The sequence below is a fragment of the Yarrowia lipolytica genome, chromosome 1D (genome assembly GCF_001761485.1).
Source record: "Yarrowia lipolytica chromosome 1D, complete sequence".
Lineage (NCBI taxonomy): Eukaryota > Fungi > Ascomycota > Dipodascomycetes > Dipodascales > Yarrowia > Yarrowia lipolytica.
The window spans coordinates 2311430-2333005 of NC_090773.1; the positions used below are offsets into that span (position 1 = coordinate 2311430).

The window sequence follows — 21576 nt, forward strand, 5'->3', positions numbered from 1 at the left end:
GCTCTCCTCATCTGTACGGACTGTGGAGCAGTTGCACCACACTAGAAACACATGTTTCAATGACTATCCTCCGCTGCAGGTACCATAATCGGTATGCACCGGATCCCGCATTGCACAATCTGGTTCTCCAGCAGTCCGCCAGTCCTATTCCTTGGCCAACATCCGCTTGGCCAGCTCCAGCTCGCTCTCCAACTCTAGCAGGGCTCTCATTTCGGTATTTCCAAACAAGTATCCAATCAGACCGTCCACAACGCCTGTTACGGCAATGACGACGGCTGCCAGAATGTAGATGAAACCCACATAAGCTCTGTTATCAGCTGCCGCCCACCACACGGACACCAAAAGCCCGATAACAACCAGAATGGACGCCATAAAATGCCAGTTTCGAACCCGCGCCTGAGTGATTGACGTGCCTTTGTATGTTGTCACCAGCGCGAGAAACTCGTCAAACATGGTCGTCAGCGTGGCAGAAGACACCTTTCGGTGCCGAGATTTGTCCTGAGGAGTCAGCTCGAAAACTGCAGAAACGCCAAAGTGGTCCGACACACTGCACCCGCCCTCAATCTTGTCCGTAAAGGCCACTCGAGCCTCTCGGACAGTAGCTCTGGAGGGGTCAAAGAAGATGTAATCGAGCCGGCAGGCGTCCGACAGAGGCCGGGACGCTCTCCACGAGTTGAGCCGCGAGTTGCACGTGACTCCGGCCTCCTCGATCTGTTGCTCGGGTGTCATTTCGCTCAGATCGCCGGAAAACTCTCCGTGTCGGCTCTCCCACGCGTCCTGCAGAAGCGCCATGTTCTCAAAGAGCTGGTGAGTCAGCGACGACGGTCGGGAGTTGAGATCACCGGTGACTATGGTCAGATTACCAGCGTCCATGGACCGTTTGGCGATTCGGGCCATTTCCCAAGCCTGGGAAGTTCGGTGACATGTATAATTGGCATCACCAGGGCCATACGGAGCATGCATGTGGGCATTGAGGATCTCAATGCGGTGGTTGGATGGGTGGATAATGGTGGCGGAGGCAACACTTTTGCCAACATACCAGTCGCCTCGGAAGAATGCACTGGGGCGGCCGTTGAGGCCAAACCGGTGGACGTAGGCTGACTCGATGGGCCATCGCGACAGAACGGCCAGTCCTGGACCGGCAATAATTCCGCTGTAGTAGTATTTTGTGTAGGGGAAGTGGTCGACGCATGCTTTCTTGATCTGGTCAAAGTCAGACTCCACCCACACTTCTTGAAGACAGACAATGTCGTAGGAGTCGCCGTCTTGGGCGAGTTGGGCGGAAATGGCTTCCAAACGGAGAGGTCGGAGTTTGGAAACGAGTTTTAGGCCCCTGAGTTAGTACGGGAAAGACTGGCCGGAGCAAGTTACAATGTCAGCTGGGGTTCGCCTAGAGAGTGAACGTAGACAACACCAGGGTGAAAACAGTTGCTTGGGTACTTGCCACGGAAGACTGGCATGAAGATCATTACTGGAGGTTGGAGAGCGGTAGCTGTAAAGAAATGTTGGCCTAAACCAGCTTCTGCGCCACACCTCGCGTGTTGGGGATACCACCCACATAGGAGCAGTTGTCTCAGAACAAGTGTCCAGCCGTATCACAACACAGCCTTACACGTCCTAGTCCACCCATTCACGTTGATCACGTGTTGAATCACGTGAGATTGACATTGATATCTTGGCTGCCACTCCTCCTGCTCCTTGGAGTCCCTCGAACGCCTCCGCCCGGCCCCTCGTCATCTCCTCCTCCTCCATCTCTCTTGTCGCACTCACCAGCAATTAAGGGTCAGAACCCGGACCTGCTTGTCGTTCATCGAAATTGTGTCGTTGCTCCAAGTTTTCTCAGACATGAATTCCGCGCAAGAATGGGATTTGGTGTTGTTGCAGGGTGCTGGTCCATGTGAGTCCAAACTAGCTCCCCTAAAACCGTCAACACACAAGATATGCATGCTGGTGCACCGCGCGCTTATTGGCGTTGATTACTCAGCCACGTGTGGAGACAAGACGTGGTTTGTCATCAATGAAGAGTTGGAAATTGCCGTAAAATACAGTACTTGCACTTGCACTTGTAGGAATGGATCCCTTACAACCAGAGCAACTCTTCAGATCCAAAAAAGGCCCGTTGCAGTGGTGGATGCGAAACAGGTGTTTACATGACCTTGAGGGCAATGAAAGTAGAACCGATTCAGATAGGAGATTCCAAGGGTCATTTTGATACCAAACAAGATCAGATCTGGAGATGTTGTACAAGTGCCATCTTGTCCTAATAACGGGTACGACAAACCTCTCATTGCCCTCAATCATGCAGCCACTCTCGTTTGATAGCTGTAAGTACATACCGTACAGGCACGTGCCCGAGTGTACTATACATATGTACATATTGTACTTGTAAGGGCTTATTCAATAACTCGAGGACTCGGATTTTTTCCCGGGTTTAGACCCCTGAACCACGTACAAGGCCGACGATGTTTATCTGTCAACGACAATCATAAATCACGTCTTAATTGAGCAGTTTGGCTGTTATAACTTGTCTTTGATATTGTTTCACATCAACTCAGAGTTGTTCACACTTTCTCCTACTCGACACTGTAGTCAGAGTCCATATTCCCGACTTTGAACTCCTGTCGCTGTACCAAACGTTTTCCGCGCATGGGCGATTGTGAATCCACAGTACACTGTGTACATGTGTCAGACAGTTGGCATGGCTTTTGATTTTTTGATTGATCTTCAACAGTTTGGGAAACGACAAGCACCGCAGACCGTATACAGCACCGACGAGACCATATGATCACGGTATGTACGAGATCTCTCTCCCCGCACGTCTTCTGTTGACGTCGAATACAGTTTTCATAGGCTCCAAAAAGCCCGTATCTGTGCTGCTGCTGAAAACACCGTCATCACCACGACTTACCTTTTACGTAAAAAAACAGCGTCTCCAATGTGTCATTCCTCTGGGGTTCCACTGACAGTTGTAAACGGTGGCTTCCAACGTCCAGCAGCGCCTTTGTTCTTTGCTAGGCCGTTTTTGACGCCTTTGCCAGTGGACTTGCAAGGGTGGTGCGGCATTGCCATATTCAAACCCCCGCCTTGTCTCACCTGTGTCTGAGCTTTTTTTGTCCGAGTACTTGCAAGTCTCTTCTCTTGGTTGTATCAACAGTTTAGGTTCCGCATTAAACTCTCGCTTAATTTGGCGATGTGGGGAAGCGAGGGGTTGTCTCTGGAAGCCTCAATCTCGGCATTTGAGAGACCTTGGAGCCATGAAAAACCCACACCCCACTGTTCGGTTGTATGGGAGTTGATTGCAACTTTCAAAATCAAAATCGGCCCACTACATCCCCCATTTCACCACTCCCCGGAACCCTCCACCTAGCTGCAGGTACAGGGAGGTACACAGCAGCAGGCGGAAGCTACCGCAGGGCTGTATTAGACCACCGGCAAAGTCTGTTCATCGTCGCGGGGGAGTATTGCCCACCTACTATTCGACTCTAATCCCCACTTGCGCCAGTCAGAGTTAGCTTTGAGGGGTGTACAAGACGAATATGCCCCGGTAGCCCGCGGAAGATGATCTGGAACAGCCAAATAGACTAGTATATAGATGTGAAGGGGGTATCAGATCTGGCGTTGAAGCAGCCACGTTCTTTCAAAAGTGAGTATTGACTGGAAAGTTTGCACAAGTTCGCAAACACAAGATTGAGATTGGTATAGGTCCAATGTCCACTAGAGCCGATACGAGCTGTCTACAATTGCCTGAATAGCTCCTCCATCTCGTCAATCGTTCCGCACTAACAAAGTGCTCTCGTTAATTGCCATCTTTCTACTTGTCACCACGGCCCTCGCTCAAACAGCCAACATCACGCAGTCGACCTACGACTTCGTTCTCAAGTACGGACGACTCTCCAATGTGGCCTATTGTGTCAAGGCCCCCGGTCCATACGAACTGGAGACGGACTTCACCTGTGGAAGATCTTGCGGTCACTTTCCCAACGTGACGTTGGAACACCAGTTTGGAGGCGACTTTTTCTCCACGTCCATAACCGGCTTTCTGGCCCACGATCACACTAAGAAAGAGAAATACATTGTTTTCCGAGGCACCTTTTCTCTGGCAGACGCCATCACCGACGCCTTGTTTCTCCAGGAGCCCTACCTGGCCGATCTGCCGCCTCTGAACACCACCAACATCAACTCCACTAGCAATTCGGCCCGAGTCGACTGCCCCGATTGTGAGATTCATGACGGCTTCCAAAAGGCATACCGAGAGACCATGGTGAACATGCAGGGCCACCTGGTGGCCTTTCTTAGAAACAACACAGACTACAAGCTGATAGTCACCGGCCATTCTCTGGGAGCCGCCACTGCTCTGCTCATGGGCATCAACCTGAAGAATCTCGGCTTTGACCCTATGGTGATCACGTTTGGACAGCCTCGAGTGGGAAACAAGGCGTTTGCGGACTACGCCGACTCGCTCTTTTTCAAACAGGGAGATAACGGACTGAATATCAACCCTGAAAGACGTCTTTACCGAGTCACTCATTGGAATGACATCGTGGTGGGAGTGCCCTTCTGGTCCGGTTATACCCATACTCTGGGAGAAGTGTACATCAGCTACCCAGACGGAGTCAACGCCCCCATCGAATACGTCAATGCGTGCGCTGGACCAGACAACGACCAGTGCCACTACGGGTCCTTCGACCTGCTGGCTCGAGTCAACATTCTCAAAAACCACTGTGCCTATCTCAACTGGATCTTCTACTGCGCCTTCAACGTGGACAAGAAACAGATGATGATTGACCCTCCGAGAATCCACAAGAGAGTCGAGCATTGGAGCGGCAAGTTTGCAGACGTCGAGTTCAGCGAGAGAATGATCTACGAGGCCACTTATCCCATGTGACGCTCCCGCTCACCTTCACCTTCACCTTCACTTCTCATATCGAGCTAGTCTCAACCATTTAATGTATTTTTTAGTTACAAGTAGTACACGAAATTTATGTAGAAGATCAAGAGGAGAATCTTGACGCCAAATGGTACAATTTTTGGATCCAATATATCTGATATTTGTCCCTCATGTTTTTTCACAAGCATTATTACATCCAACAAAAACCAAGAAAAAAACAGAAAAAAAAAAACAAAAACAGAAAAAAACAGGAAATAATAAAATAAAAATATATATAAAAAAAAACCCAACACTATTCTACCCCCCTACTCCTACTCCTACTCCTACTCTCACAACACTCCGTTAAAACACGATACAGGGTGCCAATTGACCCAAAAATTCGACTGCCCGTTACTCAGCTCCCCAGCACCTCCAATCGAAAAAATACCACCATTCTACCTCCTGAATACTCCATTCCAACGACCCCTATCCACCACTCCTACAACCTTGTCCCAACTAAACTCCCACTACTCTCCACACTAACTTAGAACAGTACTTGTATCGAAGTCTCGCCACTTGACAACTCTCCCTCTACAACACTGCTATGAACCCCACGTCCTTCTCGTACAGTCTGCCGGAGTCGCCAAACACACCGCGACACCGACGCGAGTCGTCGTCCACATACTTCTCCGACGTGTCCGATTCGACAGCCTTCTCCGAAGTGTCGGACGAACCAATCAGACACAAGGCCACCCCCACAAGCACCAGAACCAGCTGCTGTGTGAAAAAGCTGCCTCCGGAAATCTGGACCGACATCTTCGAGCTGATGGAGCCCGAAGACGTGCCAAAAATCAACCTGAGCTGCAAGTTCTTCTACGACGTGACACGTGATCAGGACGTGCTCAACAAGATAGGGTTACGTAAGCTCCACATTGCCAGCTTTCTGCCCTTCAACAGCTACCGGCGGTTCCACCGCCACTACCGGAATGTCGTTTGGATGGGGAATGGCGTTTGGTGGGGCGACCGGGGTCTTTTCGGCTCGTTTTTGCGAACATATTACGACGTGACGGGCGGGGGCTTCGGTATGCAGTTTCTGGTGGTGACCGAGTGCCAGCAGAGGCAGGATGGTGCAAATAGCGACGGAAGTTATCGCGGAACCAGTGCTGGCACCTATCGCGGCTATAGAGGTCCTGTCAACGAGGGACCCGGACGGGGACACGAACTGGGATCCGGAGCTGCGATTCCAGTCGCTGGTACTGTCGAAGCCAGCTCTGGCACTTCACCAACGGTGTTGCCCTTCTCTCCTCTGCTTCAGCTGGCCCCAGTGTCCATCTTCTGCACCCCAGACCTTTACTATGACCAGCTGGGAGAACTACATCCCGCTGCAGTAGCGGAACAAATCTCATACGCCGTGCAGCGGTGCGAAAACATGAGTTTGGCTCGTGACCCTAACAACTACGGTTCACGCGACTCGCTATGGCCTCCCCTGGGCCATTCGATTGAGCGCACATCAGTGTCGCCGTCTTCTGGCGCTCCTCTGTGTCTCGCGGATGCTTCCCACAACCTCTTTCGGCTCAGGAAACGACTGTGTCCATTTAGAACGCCTTCCAACGAAGCTGGCGGCTTGACAGAGACGTTTGGCCGCCTGGAGAGCTGGTTTGGGTTCCTAGGAGGTGTGTTTGTGGCCCCGGGTATCTGTGACGACGGCCCTGTGTTCCTGAATCTTCACCAGACCAACTCTCAGCTGACCGCGACCCACATCACGGGAGGTTTGAGAATCCCTCGTGGAGAAGTTGCGTTTGTGAGCGACTTTACAGAGGTGGAGAATGGGGTGGAGCAGTTCAAGGGCTGCAAGGCGTACTCTGGATGGGCTCAGGTAGCCCAGCACAACTACGTGGATCCCGAGTATGTGCCTGTGGTGATGATCATGGTGGATGAGAACACCCTGGCGGTGTGGTGGAGAAGCGGAGGGGTGGTGACTATGGTCAAGAGAGTCGACTTGGCTTCGGTAAGAGCAGGCACTCCTAGATTGAGTGAGCAGACAAAGAGCGCTGCCAGTGCGTTGAAGCAATGCAGGTAAGTCTGACCTGGACCTCTCCACCCATAGACTGAGGATGACCACTGGATGGTCTCTGCAAGCCAGTCTGCATATTTATTTCAACTACTGCTGTAGTTATTTCTTATATTTATTAATTGAGCTTTTAAATGGAGACAGGCACCAACGAGTTTCGCTTGGGTCTGTTGGTATTCTAGATAGTAGAAGGAGGTGATATAGGGACTTGAAAAATATACCGTTATATCAAGGAAAGGAAGAGCTATAAGATGGTGCGATCGCCATTTCTCTAGCATGTCGGTGGAAAGAGTAGTACAGGAAACATCTTCTTTCTCTTTTCTTCATATGCATTGAGATTAATGATAGCATTCAGGCATGCGTCTGTGGTGTGTGTGTCTTCTGAAGGCTTTGGTATATGTGATTTATGTCAGTGATTCATGTCAGTGATTCATGTCAATGACTCTTGTGTATCATCAGATGGGGTCTATCGGCTGTGACCCCCATTATCGCGTTTAGTAGGGTATAGTTAAGAGAGTCAGGTTTAGTTGATATTCCGACTATCTTAGATGAGATTAATTTAAGGTTACTTCAGGGAGCATTGGAGGTGCAGAAAATTCCTCCGGACAGACTTGAGCACATACAGACGACATATACTGGCGATAAAGACCAGTTGGAAGAAACAGGAGACCCTTGAGAAGAGGCAAACGGCGAGACCAACCACCAGATTCACAATTCCCACCAAAAAAAGTGAGTACAAACGACAATTCCCGGTTCGGGACATACCCTCCCCTCAGGCTACTAACATAGTGTCGAAAATCATCACGAGAGAAGAGGAGAGAATCACAAAGACCATCAAGATCGAGGCGACGGCGGTTGATGTCGAGATCACACGAGCTGGAGCAAAGACTGCTCTCAAAACAGCCATGTTGGAGGCCAAGGAGAAGTACGTTCTGGCAGTCAAGGCCATGGTTGAAGCCAATCACGTGTATCTTCAGCGATTGGAGGAGTGGAAGACCAACGACAATCTGGAAGAGTCTTTGAAGTCTTCAGCAAAGGATTTGGCGTGATTGGAGACGTTGAGACCATACAAAGTAGACTGTTCCACGAAAACGGTCAATATCTCGAGAATCCTCGGGAAATGTGGGATTTTGACCCAACTGGCGGATTTCCAGCCTGCTATTTTACCCCCAGATGAACTCCACTCACTCAAATTTCTCCTCTAACCAGCTATACAGACGCGTGTTGTTCCGCACATATAGTTCATTGTATTTATATCCTTTACACGAGAGCTGGAGTTACGTGGTGGAAGGATAGAAACCACGGTGAAAGGGAGTCAATCGACATCTAGTCAATTGACATCCAAGAGTCCCCAAAGAGATTCGTTGTACACACACATACCTCAACCCGGTCTCTAGTGATACCTTCAGACTGACCAGAGGGAAAGATCGGGATTCACCGACTTGTGTTGAAAGACCATTGATGCGGATGACAAACCACTACTTTCAATTCTGAAGGACAAGTTCACTCAGCCGATACTTGGTCAACGAAGGCGTTGTCAGTCGAATCCTCCAGCGGAGACTCCTGATCTCTGATGGAGAGGGGTCGGGTTATTGGAACGTGTCCCAGCAAGTGAAATGAAGTCGTTAGGCTTTTGTTATGTAAGAGTTCATTTTATTCACCGACTTGTATGTAGTTGATCTGGAGCTATCCAAATGCTTCTGATCTTAGGAGAGTATGGACAGCATCTTCAACCCAGTAATACCACTTGGAATGCTCCCAAAAGATAAAGACGGCACCCAACAGAGTCCAATAACATTACTGAAATCATTTAAAACTCGCTGACATGTCTGGACCTCAAGTCTCACCCCAGAAGTGGCGAATTTTCATATTTTTCAAAAACGACCTGAAATGAAACATTGTGACATCCGCCCGATCAAAATGATACCAAATACATAACCTCTAAATCACATAACACACTCGCTTTCCTTCGCCTTTGGCAGCCCACTGCCTCAGTCTACAGTAAGAACAACAACGACCGACAGAAGACACAACACGCCGAATACCCGAATATTCACTACTGCAACCGGCGGATGTTATTTGACATTCAACATCACACGGATCCATTTCGCATGACTAAACCAGCTCTCCTAGCGTGGGCTTCCGCCGTCCGCCATTTCTCAACCCCCACTCACGAACCTTCCAACAAAGCTCGTCCTAACCCCCCAAAAAAGTCCGCCCTAACCTCCCCATAAAGTCCGCCCTAACCTCCCCCAAAAGTCCGCCCTAACCTCCCCCAAAAGTCCGCCCTAACCCTCCACTCCCGCCCTAACCCTCATCTGATAACTCCCGCAGGACAAATCAGATCATACGATACTGCACAGAGTGCATGTGTAGGCTGTTTACGTGTGACCCAACACAGCAACCTGTTGGCTACACGATACAACACAACAAGACGGAAAGACGAAAAATGGTGAGTACAATGTTGGACGTCACGTGACTTGGGAAAACAGCTTCTCTCTCTCTCTCTCTCTCTTGCGCTAACAACAAGACGACTCTAGCACCATCTATTTCTCCTGAACGGCAGCCCCGAAAGGTGTTTCGAGGAAACAAGGTGGTTAGTGAGAAAAACGACAAGGAGCTGAAAAGTACCAGCTTAGCCAAGGACAAGGACGAGTGTTGCAACTGCGGTGGCGAGAACTGCGACAAGAAGAAGGAGAAGGGCTACGGAGACTGGTAGACAGGTAGACTGGCTGACTGTGTGGGTGGTTTCAATGTATTTATTGTTGTGTTTTCTGAGCCATGTTTTTAGACTATGGTTAATCATATCAAAACATGTCCATGTGGTTGTGGGAGGTTGTAGGGTGAAGAGGTTGTAGATGTTGTAGAGTCTAGAAAGGACAAGTCGGAGATTTCGAGGGATATGTCGATGTAGGGCCGTGCTGGAGAGAATCACACGTGTTTTCAGAATACAATAAATATGAGTTTCACTGGATTCGAACAGACAAGTTTTGGGAGGATATTCCTAGAAAATAAAAATAAAAAAAGAAATAAAAAAGAAAGAAAGAAAGAAAAAAAAAGAAAGAAAAAAGAAAGAAAAAAGAAAAACGAAAAAAGAAAAAAGAAAAAGAAAAAAGAAAAAAGAAAAAGTATTGTACAGTATTAATTACTCACTTGTACTTGTGCTTGAACACTTGTGAGCACTGGTGTATTTATGTATTGTAGTTTGATCAGGGAATTGACCTCTAGAATAAATAACAGCCGGGATGGGGATTTCAGAGATAATTAGTCCACTTTTCCACTTTTCTTCTTTTCCATCATAGTTGGGTTTAGTTGAGAGAAGGAATTCTTAGTTGGGAGAAAGGATATTTAGTTGATGGACCCAAGTAATTTAATTAGCAAGGAATATCAGTCCTATTAAAACTGATGCAACGCAAACACATCAGGTTTGTAAACTAGAAGCCACGCATTCTTCACCACCTCGTCACCACCTTCACCACCTCTCCACCTCTCCACAACTCCACCTCTCCACAACTCCACCTCTCCACCTCTCCACCTTGCACCTTCCCGACTAGCACTATTTTTAGCTCCATGGACACCCTTGCATGCCTTCAGGCGGACGCAGATATCTGAAAATATCGGGTGACAAGAGGATCTAATATATACACCCCCTTGTTGTCCTGGGCTGGTGTATCAATCGCTCCTGTTTTTGTGGTCACGTGACTATCAGAAACCGCTCGTGTGACGTTTACTTTTTGTCACTCTCACCTCCTTGCTTCCCCAGCAACCTTCTCATGACAGTGCATTTGGAGCATCTTCCACCTCGACGATATACCGAGAGAGATTGAGAAAGTTGTTCTCTTGATAGCACGTGACTACATTATTATATCATTGCGACAGGCAGTTGATCTACGACAGAATCGACCGAGAATCGAAGAGAGACGAAGGATCGAAGAGCGACCATTGCCATACTGGATCAGACGATATCAGCGACACGACGACACGACGACACATACACACTCGATACACCCAATGAGGATAGTGACGGAAAGAGAACAGGAAAAGTTCCGGAACTACATTGATGGCGAGCTCAAAAAGGCGCAACGCAAAAACGTGCGTCGTCTGGCGGGCGAAGAAGGCGGTTACAAGTCGCTGGATGAGCTGAACCACGACCTGATCCAACTGGTCAACATCCTCACCTACTCGGTGACGCAGACACAGGCCCAACAAGTGGACTACTCGGCAACAAACACCGAATCGCATCATCTGGACCGTTTGGCGGCCCTCAAGAAGTACAAGGACGGCGTTGATGGAAGTGGATCGGAGTCCAGTACTCCTGTGGGGTCTCCTATGAGAGACGTGACCACCGACGATGAAGGAGCACACAATTCACGAGACGTGACTCCCAAACCCGACGCTCTTTCGGACAAGACCTTGTCTGAGAACGTCGACAACACTCTGGCCGGCACCGGAGAAGCATGTCCTGTTTTTGATATCAACCAGCAACAGACCATTGATTTCAAGGACAGCAGCATTCCTGGCAACGTTGACACCTCGTCCCTGTATGGTCAGACATTTTACCTGCTGCGGTTGGCAGACGACTACAACGCGTACCTGCCCCATTACGAAGGCACCCAGTCCATGTTTGACTTGTTGAACGGTCTGAACAAGGTGTTCAAGGACATGTTGGTGGGCAAGCTGGAGGGAGTGGCATTAACACAGACAGAGGCCACGAGACTGCAGAGTATAGCCCAGACCAGCCGAGTGTTGGTTGCAAGCAAGTGGGATGAGACCACGGGTGAAGTGGCCAAGGTGTATGAGGATGTGATTGACATTGTGGCATAGTGGGCCCCAGGAGGCTGAGTGCGAAGGCTCCACAGGATCACGACGTTAACCACGGACAACTGTTGTGTTGACGTAAAAATGTACTATGAGACCCCCAAGATAGCGGCTGCCCCTGATAATAACTCAGGAACGTATACCTTGAGCCTCGGCTAGAACCCAGGAACGTTTAGTAACGTGTCTATCTCTTCTTGAGTGGCTGATAACACCTTTAGCTCAAACCTAACCGCGTCTATCAGCGGACTCCGACCGGTGGGTTTGGAGTGTTTATCATTGTTAGTCGGGGTGGGGGTTGATCTGGAGCAGGGGAGTGTTCATATCCGTCCAGAGAGCAAGGAATGTCTACAACAGAAGTAGAATATGTAAACTGCTGCTTTTAGAGCACTTATATCGACTCTGACAATACCGGAGATGCACTGGTATGCACCCCACAATCTCGTCTGGAGTACGTAAAAGTACATTCCATCTCCGGTCAACATTGTCTATCTCGGTTAAACGCTCCGGCCAGTTAGAGATAATGTGGCTTCAGATAACGCCTTACTCGAGGGTACAGTTATGTTTATAAGAGGGCTGTTTTCGGAGTCCGCTGTGTATCTTCATTCTATCATTGTCACCATGGCTTTTGGTGAACCCCGACACAGCCAGGAGCTTCAAACAGCAATGAAGCCTTCTCCCTCTACAAGATCAGTTGAAAAGAAGACCAGCGGGATCGACCCGTCAATCGACAAAGACGAGGGGCTCGTGGAGTACTCGGAAGTTGTCATTGGGGGATACAGCGAGACATGGTCTGGTTACTCGGATGAATACAACCGGGCCGGACTCCGGATTGCCACAGACGAAGACTGCCATACACTTCGAAAAGTCGCTGCTCCCATCACGGGAATGACCTACATGTTGTCTCTGGTGGAGTTTGCCGAACGAGGTTCGTATTACGGACTCACCAACGTCATCTCCAACTTTGTACAGTTTCCTCTCCCCAAGGGCGGAAACGGATGGGGAGCTACTCCGAGAGGTTCTCAGCTGACGGCCGGGGCCCTGGATCAGGGTCTTCAAGTGGCCACGGCTCTCACTCTTGTTCTCAACTTTTTGTCCTATCTGACCCCTCTGCTGGGAGCCTACTTGGCCGACTCCAAGTACGGGCGATTCCGCACAATCTGGGCCGGAACAGTTATCTGCGGTATTGGACACACTGTGATTGTGATTGCCGCCATCCCGGGGGTTCTCGAGCACCAAAAGGCATCTCTAGGGGTCTTTATCGTCGGGCTTATCATCTTTGCATTCGGCACGGGGCTCTTCAAACCAAACTTGCTGCCACTTCTTCTGGAACAGTACCGAGAAGACGACAACTGGGTCAAGCGTCTCCCAAGTGGGGAGGAGGTGGTCATCGACAAAGAATCCACCCTGCAAAGAATGACCCTGGTCTACTACTGGTCCATCAACGTGGGGGCGTTTCTCGGTCTAGGAACTTCCTACGCCGAGAAACGTATCGGGTTCTGGCTCGCCTTTCTGGTTCCCACAATTCTCTACTTTTTTCTGCCCTTCTTCCTCTTCCTCATTCAAAACAGAGTCTACAAGATCCCACCTACAGAGGACTCCATCATTGCGGGCTTCTTTGGAGTCATGTACCAGACGATACTCCGGAAACCCTCCACGTACCCAGACAAGTTTGTGGCCGACGTGTGGTCCACCCTCAAAGCCTCCCGCTTCTTTCTCTTCTTTCCCATCTACTTTCTCAATGATACCGGCATAGGAGCCCTCTCCAACTCCCAGGGAAGCTCCATGATCACCAACGGAGTTCCAAACGACCTTCTCAACAACTTCAACCCCATCACCATCATCGTAGCCATCCCCATGGTCAACTACGGCCTGTATCCACTGCTGAGACGCTACAAGATCAACTTCCGAGCCTCGCTGAGAATCTTCTTGGGGTTCATACTAGGCGCCTGCTCACCAATGATCGGAGCCATCCTCCAGTGGAGAATCTACGAAACCTCCCCCTGTGGATACCATGCTACCGGATGCAACAAGGGGGTAGCCCCAATCACAATCTGGTGGCAGGTGTTTCCGTACGTATGCACTGCTCTGTCAGGAATCTTTGCCACCATCACTTCATACGAGTTGGCCTACTCTCTAGCTCCGACTCATATGCGATCAATCGTCATGTCTCTGCTTCTGTTCATGTCGGCCTTCAGCACCGCCATCGCCACAGGTATCACCCCGGCTCTGAGAGATCCATATCTTATCTGGCCCTTTGTAGGTCTGTCGGCTGGAGGAGGAGCATTTGCAGTGGCATTTCTGTGCTGCTACTGGAGGCTCGGAGAGGGTCAGAAGTTGTCCGTGTAACTTCATTATATACATTATGTACTGAGTGGATCTAGAAGTACGTACTTCACGTAGATGCACTATGCTGATTAATACCACCCCAAAATCTGCTTCAAATGGTAAATCCATAAAGGAGCATCCTTTCCTAGCGGTCCCTCCACCTTGAGGTCCTTGTTGCCAATCTTCTCAACGAACACGTCCTCGTACTGCAACAGAGCGGGAAACTTGCTCTTCAGCAACCCGGCCACAGCACAGTCAGGCAGCGCAGGCAGCATTTGAAGCTGCAGATGAGCACACAGAAACACATCTGACGTGGAAACCGTGCTGAACAGACTTCCTTTGGCGACATTTGCTGTGGCAGTATCCATCATGTCGGTGTAAATTTCTGTGGCCGAGTTGAGCAGTCGGAAAACCGTCTTGGAAACGGCCTTGGAGGCGTCTTTCTGCTTTTCACGCTCAACAGACTGATCGTAGAGCTTACCCATGCTGGGCTTGGGGTTGGTGAGAGACTCGGACGCCATCTTGGTTGCCGAAACAGCCCACGAGGGCGTCGCCGTGTCGATTCCAGCGGCACAGCATCGGTCCTTGGCCTGTTCTCGAAGTCGTACACTGACATTGTATTGCATTAGGAAAGGCATGAACTCGTTGAACATGGGCCGGGTCACCTTCTGGTACGCCTCTTCGTCCACAAACAGACAGTACTCTGTGATTGTCTGCAGACTGCTCATGTAGGCCAGGAGAGCTGTGTTTTTGATTTGTTCGTCCGAGGTCAGATCGGCGTCGAGGTTGTGTCCCAGCGACTTGAGGTATCGAATGATGGACTCGGCGCCTCCGATCTTTTTCTCCGACGTCTCCAGACACGGCAGCTCGCCCGCCAGACCTTCATTGGACGACTGCACTACCGTGAAGTCGATATCACATAGCTGCATGTACCAGATGGTGGCGAGACAGGGGGCGGAAAAGGTCAGGGAGGTGGACACGGGGCCCCAGACGTGCAGACGGAACATGATTTTCGGGGAGAGAATGAGAATGCGGTTGTAGACTGTTCTTTCTAAGAGGTTATGAGCATATCACCCAGTTTGTGAGTACAGTACACTCGGTTTGTGAGTGTGTAGGCGCGTTTGTGTTGGATGAAGAGGTGAATCAATAACGAGGGAGCTGTTCCGACGATGGTCAGCTGGTTGTATCTGTGTCTATCGCTGGTCTGTCGACTCCGTCAAGACTACAGCATGTACTACTTTTCATATATCGTAGGAGGTGGGTGGGTGGATGCGTGTGTTCGATTCGGGGTGGGGCAGAATAATGAAATTAATAAATATCTTCGGAAGAACGGATAAGTGGGACGTGGTGGCAAGGGTTTGTGCATAAAGTAGTGTTTTAGAAGACTGGTTGGTCGCTTCTAGTGCAATGGAGACCGTGACTGGGGAGATGCGGGGGGCGGGCTCCCCATGGAGGGCAGTGGAGATGGTACTTGTTCAAATATGCGATTTAACTGGTTGAAATGACACTTATTAAAACCATTTTTTTCTCATACGCATAGGCAGCTCTCATAAATGGAGGGGATGCTTTTTCACCTTCCAGCACTCACCGAAAGTCCCCGATCGAAGGGGTTCTGGAGTCGCAGCTATTACTTGGGAGTTTCAACTAACTTTGGGGGGTTTGTTAGGTGTTTACAAGGGATAGCAACGTTCCAGAGACTCGATCCAACTCGGTCTATAGTTATCCGATTGATTAGCTGAAAGTGCCAGTTGTATTCTAATAGCCCCAAAAACAGAATCCATGGCCCCTAATCAGCCTTATACCACCAGCAAACGCTCGTTAATGCCACCTCCCATTTTTCACCGCCGCCACACACAACCACCAACCTAAATCCGCATACACTACTTGCAGCACTTTTCAGACCCTGTCACTCCTCAACATGTCTGACGATTACGATCCTACGGCCGTGGCGTTCAAGCCGGGCGACATGGAGACGGATATGAACACTGGCGAGCCGCTGGCGCTCGAGGCCGAGGCTGCTGCCAAGGACCCGGCACATAATGAAGAAAGTGGTGAAGATACAAACGCAAACGTCGAGTCGGGGACCCTGGTGCACCAGGGCGACGAACCTGAATCGATTGACAAGGAGGACAAGGTGGAGGATGGACCAGACACAAAGAGCGATGGAGGAGTGTTAGACGAGCCCAAGGATGGGGAGCAGAGGGATGATGAGAAAAGGGAAGAACCCAAGCCTGAGAACTCGTCTGAAGAAGTCGCGGAAGATGACGACTATGTGCCTGCAGCGGTGAGTGAGCCTGTGGAGGAGGACTCGGCTGGAGGAGGGTCGGTTGGAGGAACCGGAATCCCTGATGGAGCTATCAGTTCTTTGGCTGCAAGCACTACCATCCCCCCTCCCAGCGACCCCAACCAAGTGGGAGGAGGAGCCAGCTCCACCAGCAACAACAACAACAGCGGCCCAGATAACAACAAGCGAAAACGACTGGCCACAGACACAATCGGCATTCTTGAGGACCGCATCGCCGCCAACCCCCGAGACATGCCTGCGTGGCTGGATCTGATTTCGACGATTGTGCGCAAGGAGAAGCTGGACGAGTCGCGGGACATTTACGAGCGGTTTCTGGCTCTGTACCCGCTGTCGGCCGAGATTTGGATCGAGTACATCACGCTGGAAATGGACAATGGCGAGTTCAAGCGCCTGGAGCAGCTGTTTGGGCGGTGTCTGACCCGCCTGCCCAACCTCAAGCTGTGGAACATCTACCTGACTTATGTGCGGCGAGTCAACGTGCTGTCTTCCGAGTCGGACAAAATCACTGAAGCCCGAACAAACATCATCAAGGCCTTTGAGTTTTACCTTGACCATGTCGGCATTGATCGAGAGAGTGGCAATGTGTGGTTTGAGTACCTGGACTTCATCAAATCCAAGCCGGCTACAACTACCTGGGAGGAGCAGCAGAAGAATGACCTCACGCGCAAAATATACCGAAAGGCGATTGGCATCCCGCTCAACAACCTGTCGATTCTGTGGACCGCCTACACCAACTTTGAGTACTCGCTCAACAAGGCCACAGCTCGAAAGTTCATCAATGAAAAGTCTGGCAGCTGCCAAAACGCCCGACAGTGCCAGACGGTGCTGGAGAACCTGATGCGGGGTCTGGACCGAAGCAGTGTGCCCAAGTCCGGGCCCAGAGACGAGTTCCAGGTGCGAGCTTGGAAGAAATGGATCGACTGGGAGAAGAGCAACCCTCTGGGTACCGACAACAAGGCCGAAACCAACAAGCGGCTGCTGTACTGCCTCAAACAGGCCGTTATGAGCTTGCAGTTTGTGCCCGAGATTTGGTTTCTGGCTGCTGAGTACTGTTTTGACGACCCTCTGCTCAAGACCGAGGCTCTGCAGTTTCTCAAGGATGGCCTCTCTCTCAACCCCAACTCATCGCTGCTGGCTTTCCGGCTCGCCGAGTACTACGAGCGGGAAGCCGATGCTGAAAAGATGCGAACCATTTACGATGAGCATATTGAGTCTCTGGGCAAGGAGAGACAGGCTCTAATTGAAGCTCAGGGCGATCCGGAGGCCGAGCCTACTGCTGAGATCATCAAGCTCAACACCCAGATCTCCATTGCGTACTCGGTGTGCATGAAGGCCGTGAAACGGTTTGAGGGTATCAAGCCAGGCCGAATGGTGTTCAAAAAGGCCAGAAACACTGGGTTTGCCACCTACCACATTTACGTCGCGTCTGCGCTGATGGAGTTTCACCACAACAAGAACCCCACGGTTGCCACCAACGTGTTTGAGCTTGGTCTCAAGTACTGCGGTTCCAATGCAGCCTACGTTCAGCATTATCTCGACTTTCTCATTTCTCTGCACGACGACACCAACGCACGGGCTCTGTTTGAGAAAACCATTCCTCTTCTAGGTCCGTCGGACGCTGCTTCGCTCATCAAGTCGATGATCAAGTTTGAGTCTGACTTTGGCGAGATCACCAGTGTGGTCAAGCTGCAGGACCGTCTGCGGCAGCTCAACCCCGACACGTCGCCCATCACCATCATTGCCGACCGGTTCGCTACCTCGGACTTTGATGTCATTCGACAATGCGACATGCTGCAAAAGCCCAAGTCGCGAACCGACGAAGATTCTGACTCGGAGCGGCCCAGCAAGAGAGCTCGCCGAACCTCTCACGGAAACGACCAGGGCGACAAGATGGAACCTTTCAACCTGCCTCAGAAGATTGATGCTTTGCTAAGGCAGCTTCCCAACTCTTCTGACTATGGAGAGGCTACGTTTGATCCTCAGCGGCTGGTGGATTTGTTTAGGGACGTGAGAATTCCGGACGGACTTCTTTAGCGGGTGGATGCTGGTGAGCACAAGGACCCACAAAGAGCAAAAGGAGGGGGACTGAAGAACTCGAGTCTTGTGCTTCAGCAAACAATGTCTGGATTGTTATATGGTTGTATGAGGGAGCGAGGGGTAGGCATATAATTGTCAATGTATTGTAGAGTAAGTACCATATTGATGGATAACAGTAGTTTAATGTGGCATCAATTGCAACTAAGACAATAGTCCTCAGTCAGCATCGCCACATTTCTCCTTAAAGCAATCTACCACGCCATCCCGTAAGACAGCGAAGACTTTGTAAGACACACGAACCGCGGCCGGTGAAGGTTGCTGCTGTGAGTGTTTAACACGCGCTCTTTAGCCCTTCAGGGTGTAAAAGAAGCCGTCTCTTTTGGAGTCAGTTTTGGCCGTGATCCAAAAGAGAGTGTAAATGTGTGTCTTTTCGGCACAAGAGCCGTCTCCGACGTTTAGCGGAGCTATCGACGCACCGGGCGGCGTTTCCAGTCGCTATCTCATGCATCGCTTCATTTCCGGCATGTATGGGATATAAAAAGCACACATTGCCGGTGGCTCTCTGTCAACCTTGAGTTATATGAAAAACTTTGAGCGAATTTCGGGGATTTGGGACGGCGACATCTGGGGGTTTGGGGGTTCTAAAGGGTCAGAAAAAGAAGGAAATCGAATCTTCTTGCTGAGGAGATTCGATTAAATCCTCTCCCGTAGTTCTGGTACGTCTGAAGCCTCTCCGAGTGCGGGACCAAGACCATCTCCCTCACATATTCTCCGAGGAAGACTAGGTTTGTCTTTTACCTGTCGGTCTAATGGTGCTGGAGCGCCCAAAGAAGGCGCCACAAAAAGAAACCAGCGAGAAAAAAGAAAACCAGAGGCCGTCAACGTTTTCTGGACGCATAGAGCTCTGTCGCAAGAGTGGCTCACCGGCGGTACGGCGTTCTGAATGGGGCATTGTGGAAATGGTTGAGTCATCCCCGTTGAGTGAAAAATACGTGTTGGGTGTAGTCTCATTATAGTCAGCGACAAGTGCTGTACTAAACAAGTACTGTGCTGGTATACTATAGTCAATAGAATACCACCAACCCTCCCCATCCTCCAAACTGGAAACCGTTTCGGACGTTTTTCCGAAACGCAACCTTGGAGCCTATGCTGTTCGTCTCACATAATCCAACGTTGTCGATCAAAGTTACCTGTAGAGAATGGGTTGGCGAGCTCGAGGGCATTCCAGGCGCCGGAAACGCATCACACTCGAACTGTGACCGCCACGTTCCGTACAAGAGCCGTAGTTACATTTGGCCATGTTCCATTGGCTGGTGACAGTATCTTGATTTGCCATGTAGCAGTACCACCATGTAGCTAAGGATGCCAAGCAGGCTCGGGCAACTCTAGAGCTGTAGGGAAGCTGAGCTATGCAGTGCAAGGGCCCCCGTATCGCCATAAGCGGTGTCATTGGCGATGTTCCTCATTTCCTCAGTCGTCTTCTCCTAGTCGTCTTCTCCAGCGTCTTCTCCTATCGTCTTCTCCTAGTCGTCTTCTCCCTAGTCGTCCTTTTCTCTAGTCGTCTTCTCCTATGTCTTCTTTCTCCTAGTCGTCTTCTCCCTAGTCGTCTTTCTCCTAGTCCGTCTCCTAGTCGTCTTCTCCTAGTTCTCGTCGGACACCTGTTCAGAAAGTGCAAGTACAGTGCTCTTCTCCACTCACTTGTACTCATACCGTTCTCATATTCACTGGCTCTGCTACCACCTAAATCGGGAGCATTTTCCGGTGAGACCAACTCTCCACCGCCACAGTGGCGCGGTATAACGACCGGGTTAACCAGGTGGCGTTTCAGCTCCCCAACTCCTCGAGCCGAACTGTCCCACCTGTCCCACTGTCCCACTGTCCCACCACCTGCTGACCGGATTTAGGATTTGACAAAAAGGTTCCAGACGCACAGGAGCCATTTTTTAGTTTCGAGAGGCCAAAGGTTGGGTTGAGCGCAACATGTGTCACACAGAGACCCTGTGGGGGCCGCGACAGGGCCCAGAGCGGGTTCAGACGGTACTCGGGAAGGTCACGAGTTGGCCTCAACCTGTTCTTTTCGTCGCTGTATTCGCCCTCCGGCGATCTTTGCTGCCATTCTCTGAGTTCGGTGCATGGATGTCTGATGTAAAAAGCAAAAGTCCATTAAACTCCCACCCACTAGCGTGTTTGATAGTGATTATGCACCTGGATTATCCTTGGTTTATATACCCCGACCACCCTCACTTCCACGCCCGACACAACTGAAGTAATTACCAGTACGAGACTCAACCACACCAAAGGCTCGCACCCAGCTCCGGCTACACGCATCTAATACACTGTCGATACCTACGAGTAGGTGAGTATGAGAGGAGAGGAGGGAGGAGAGATGAGAGGGAGGGTGGTGGATCACGTTACAATGGTTTGGTCACGTCCTGTGTGACAAGTGGGTGGCCGAGACGGCAGATGGAGTCGTGGTCGGTACGAAATGTCTCCATTTGAGTAACGTCCATTCGTGTAACGGGTCTTTTGTGTTTACCACACCGGTTTCTGTGTCCACGCTAGCCTGTGTGTGGTGTGCATCCCGTTTGGATGTGCTTTGTGCTTTGGGTGCTTTGGATGTGTTTGGTTGTGCGATTTGGCCGGTTTGTTGTGCCATTATTGCTGGCTTGTGTCTGTTACTTCTGGTTTGTTGTCCCTGGCCTGTTCCTGCTGTTACTGCTGGCTATGATGCCTGCTACTGTGGCCCGCCACTGTGGCCTGCCATTATTATCGTTGTGTTTCGACTTTCGACTTCTGCTCTTATCCTGTTGTCTTCTCCACCAGCTTCACCATGTCTTCATTCGGCAATTTCTGATCCCTATCTCCTTCACCACTCCCTATCTTCCAGTGGATCGACCAACCCCAGCTCCAACTGTGCATTATCCGTGATCCAACACAGCAGCCAAAAGTGGGGGGAGATACCGCGGGAACCTGTGCGCCGACGTCATGATGCGCGCAACTCCTCGTCTCTGTCCTACACCGTGGCAACACGCGCATCTTTGCCGCCATAATATCACTCTACCTGTTTGGCTGCCTATTTGGGTTGTTACGCGAGTGAGACATGACACGCGGCAATGGTGTATGGTGGATGTGACGGTGGCCTTGCGCCGCTAC

General features: G+C 50.5%; 8 protein-coding genes across 8 annotated transcripts; 5 read left to right on the top strand and 3 right to left on the bottom strand.

Moving 5' to 3' along the window:
• Nucleotides 1-144: 144 nt before the first annotated feature.
• YALI1_D23128g (uncharacterized protein) lies at nt 145-1946 on the bottom strand (the record flags this gene model as incomplete). The annotated part of the gene is made up of 2 exons (XM_502987.3): nt 145-1333; nt 1771-1946. The coding sequence occupies 2 exons, from the start codon at nt 1944-1946 to the stop codon at nt 145-147; spliced, it is 1365 nt and encodes a 454-aa protein (XP_502987.3).
• An 835-nt stretch (nt 1947-2781) lies between these two features.
• Nucleotides 2782-4885, top strand: YALI1_D23142g (uncharacterized protein; the record flags this gene model as incomplete). Its single annotated transcript, XM_068282765.1, has 2 exons — nt 2782-2790; nt 3857-4885. The coding sequence occupies 2 exons, from the start codon at nt 2782-2784 to the stop codon at nt 4883-4885; spliced, it is 1038 nt and encodes a 345-aa protein (XP_068138866.1).
• Nucleotides 4886-5471: 586 nt separating this feature from the next.
• On the top strand, nt 5472-6947 carry YALI1_D23169g (uncharacterized protein; the record flags this gene model as incomplete). The annotated part of the gene is made up of 1 exon (XM_502989.2): nt 5472-6947. The coding sequence occupies one exon, from the start codon at nt 5472-5474 to the stop codon at nt 6945-6947; it is 1476 nt and encodes a 491-aa protein (XP_502989.2).
• Nucleotides 6948-10949: 4002 nt separating this feature from the next.
• YALI1_D23224g (uncharacterized protein) lies at nt 10950-11762 on the top strand (the record flags this gene model as incomplete). The annotated part of the gene is made up of 1 exon (XM_502991.1): nt 10950-11762. The coding sequence occupies one exon, from the start codon at nt 10950-10952 to the stop codon at nt 11760-11762; it is 813 nt and encodes a 270-aa protein (XP_502991.1).
• A 232-nt stretch (nt 11763-11994) lies between these two features.
• YALI1_D23235g (uncharacterized protein) lies at nt 11995-12238 on the bottom strand (the record flags this gene model as incomplete). The annotated part of the gene is made up of 2 exons (XM_068282766.1): nt 11995-12101; nt 12145-12238. The coding sequence occupies 2 exons, from the start codon at nt 12236-12238 to the stop codon at nt 11995-11997; spliced, it is 201 nt and encodes a 66-aa protein (XP_068138867.1).
• A 76-nt stretch (nt 12239-12314) lies between these two features.
• Nucleotides 12315-14102, top strand: YALI1_D23237g (uncharacterized protein; the record flags this gene model as incomplete). The annotated part of the gene is made up of 1 exon (XM_502992.3): nt 12315-14102. One exon carries the CDS (start codon nt 12315-12317, stop codon nt 14100-14102), a length of 1788 nt encoding a protein of 595 aa, XP_502992.3.
• Nucleotides 14103-14170: 68 nt separating this feature from the next.
• Nucleotides 14171-15088, bottom strand: YALI1_D23265g (uncharacterized protein; the record flags this gene model as incomplete). The annotated part of the gene is made up of 1 exon (XM_502993.3): nt 14171-15088. The coding sequence occupies one exon, from the start codon at nt 15086-15088 to the stop codon at nt 14171-14173; it is 918 nt and encodes a 305-aa protein (XP_502993.1).
• Nucleotides 15089-15999: 911 nt separating this feature from the next.
• Nucleotides 16000-18420, top strand: YALI1_D23274g (uncharacterized protein; the record flags this gene model as incomplete). Its single annotated transcript, XM_502994.3, has 1 exon — nt 16000-18420. One exon carries the CDS (start codon nt 16000-16002, stop codon nt 18418-18420), a length of 2421 nt encoding a protein of 806 aa, XP_502994.3.
• Nucleotides 18421-21576: the final 3156 nt, after the last annotated feature.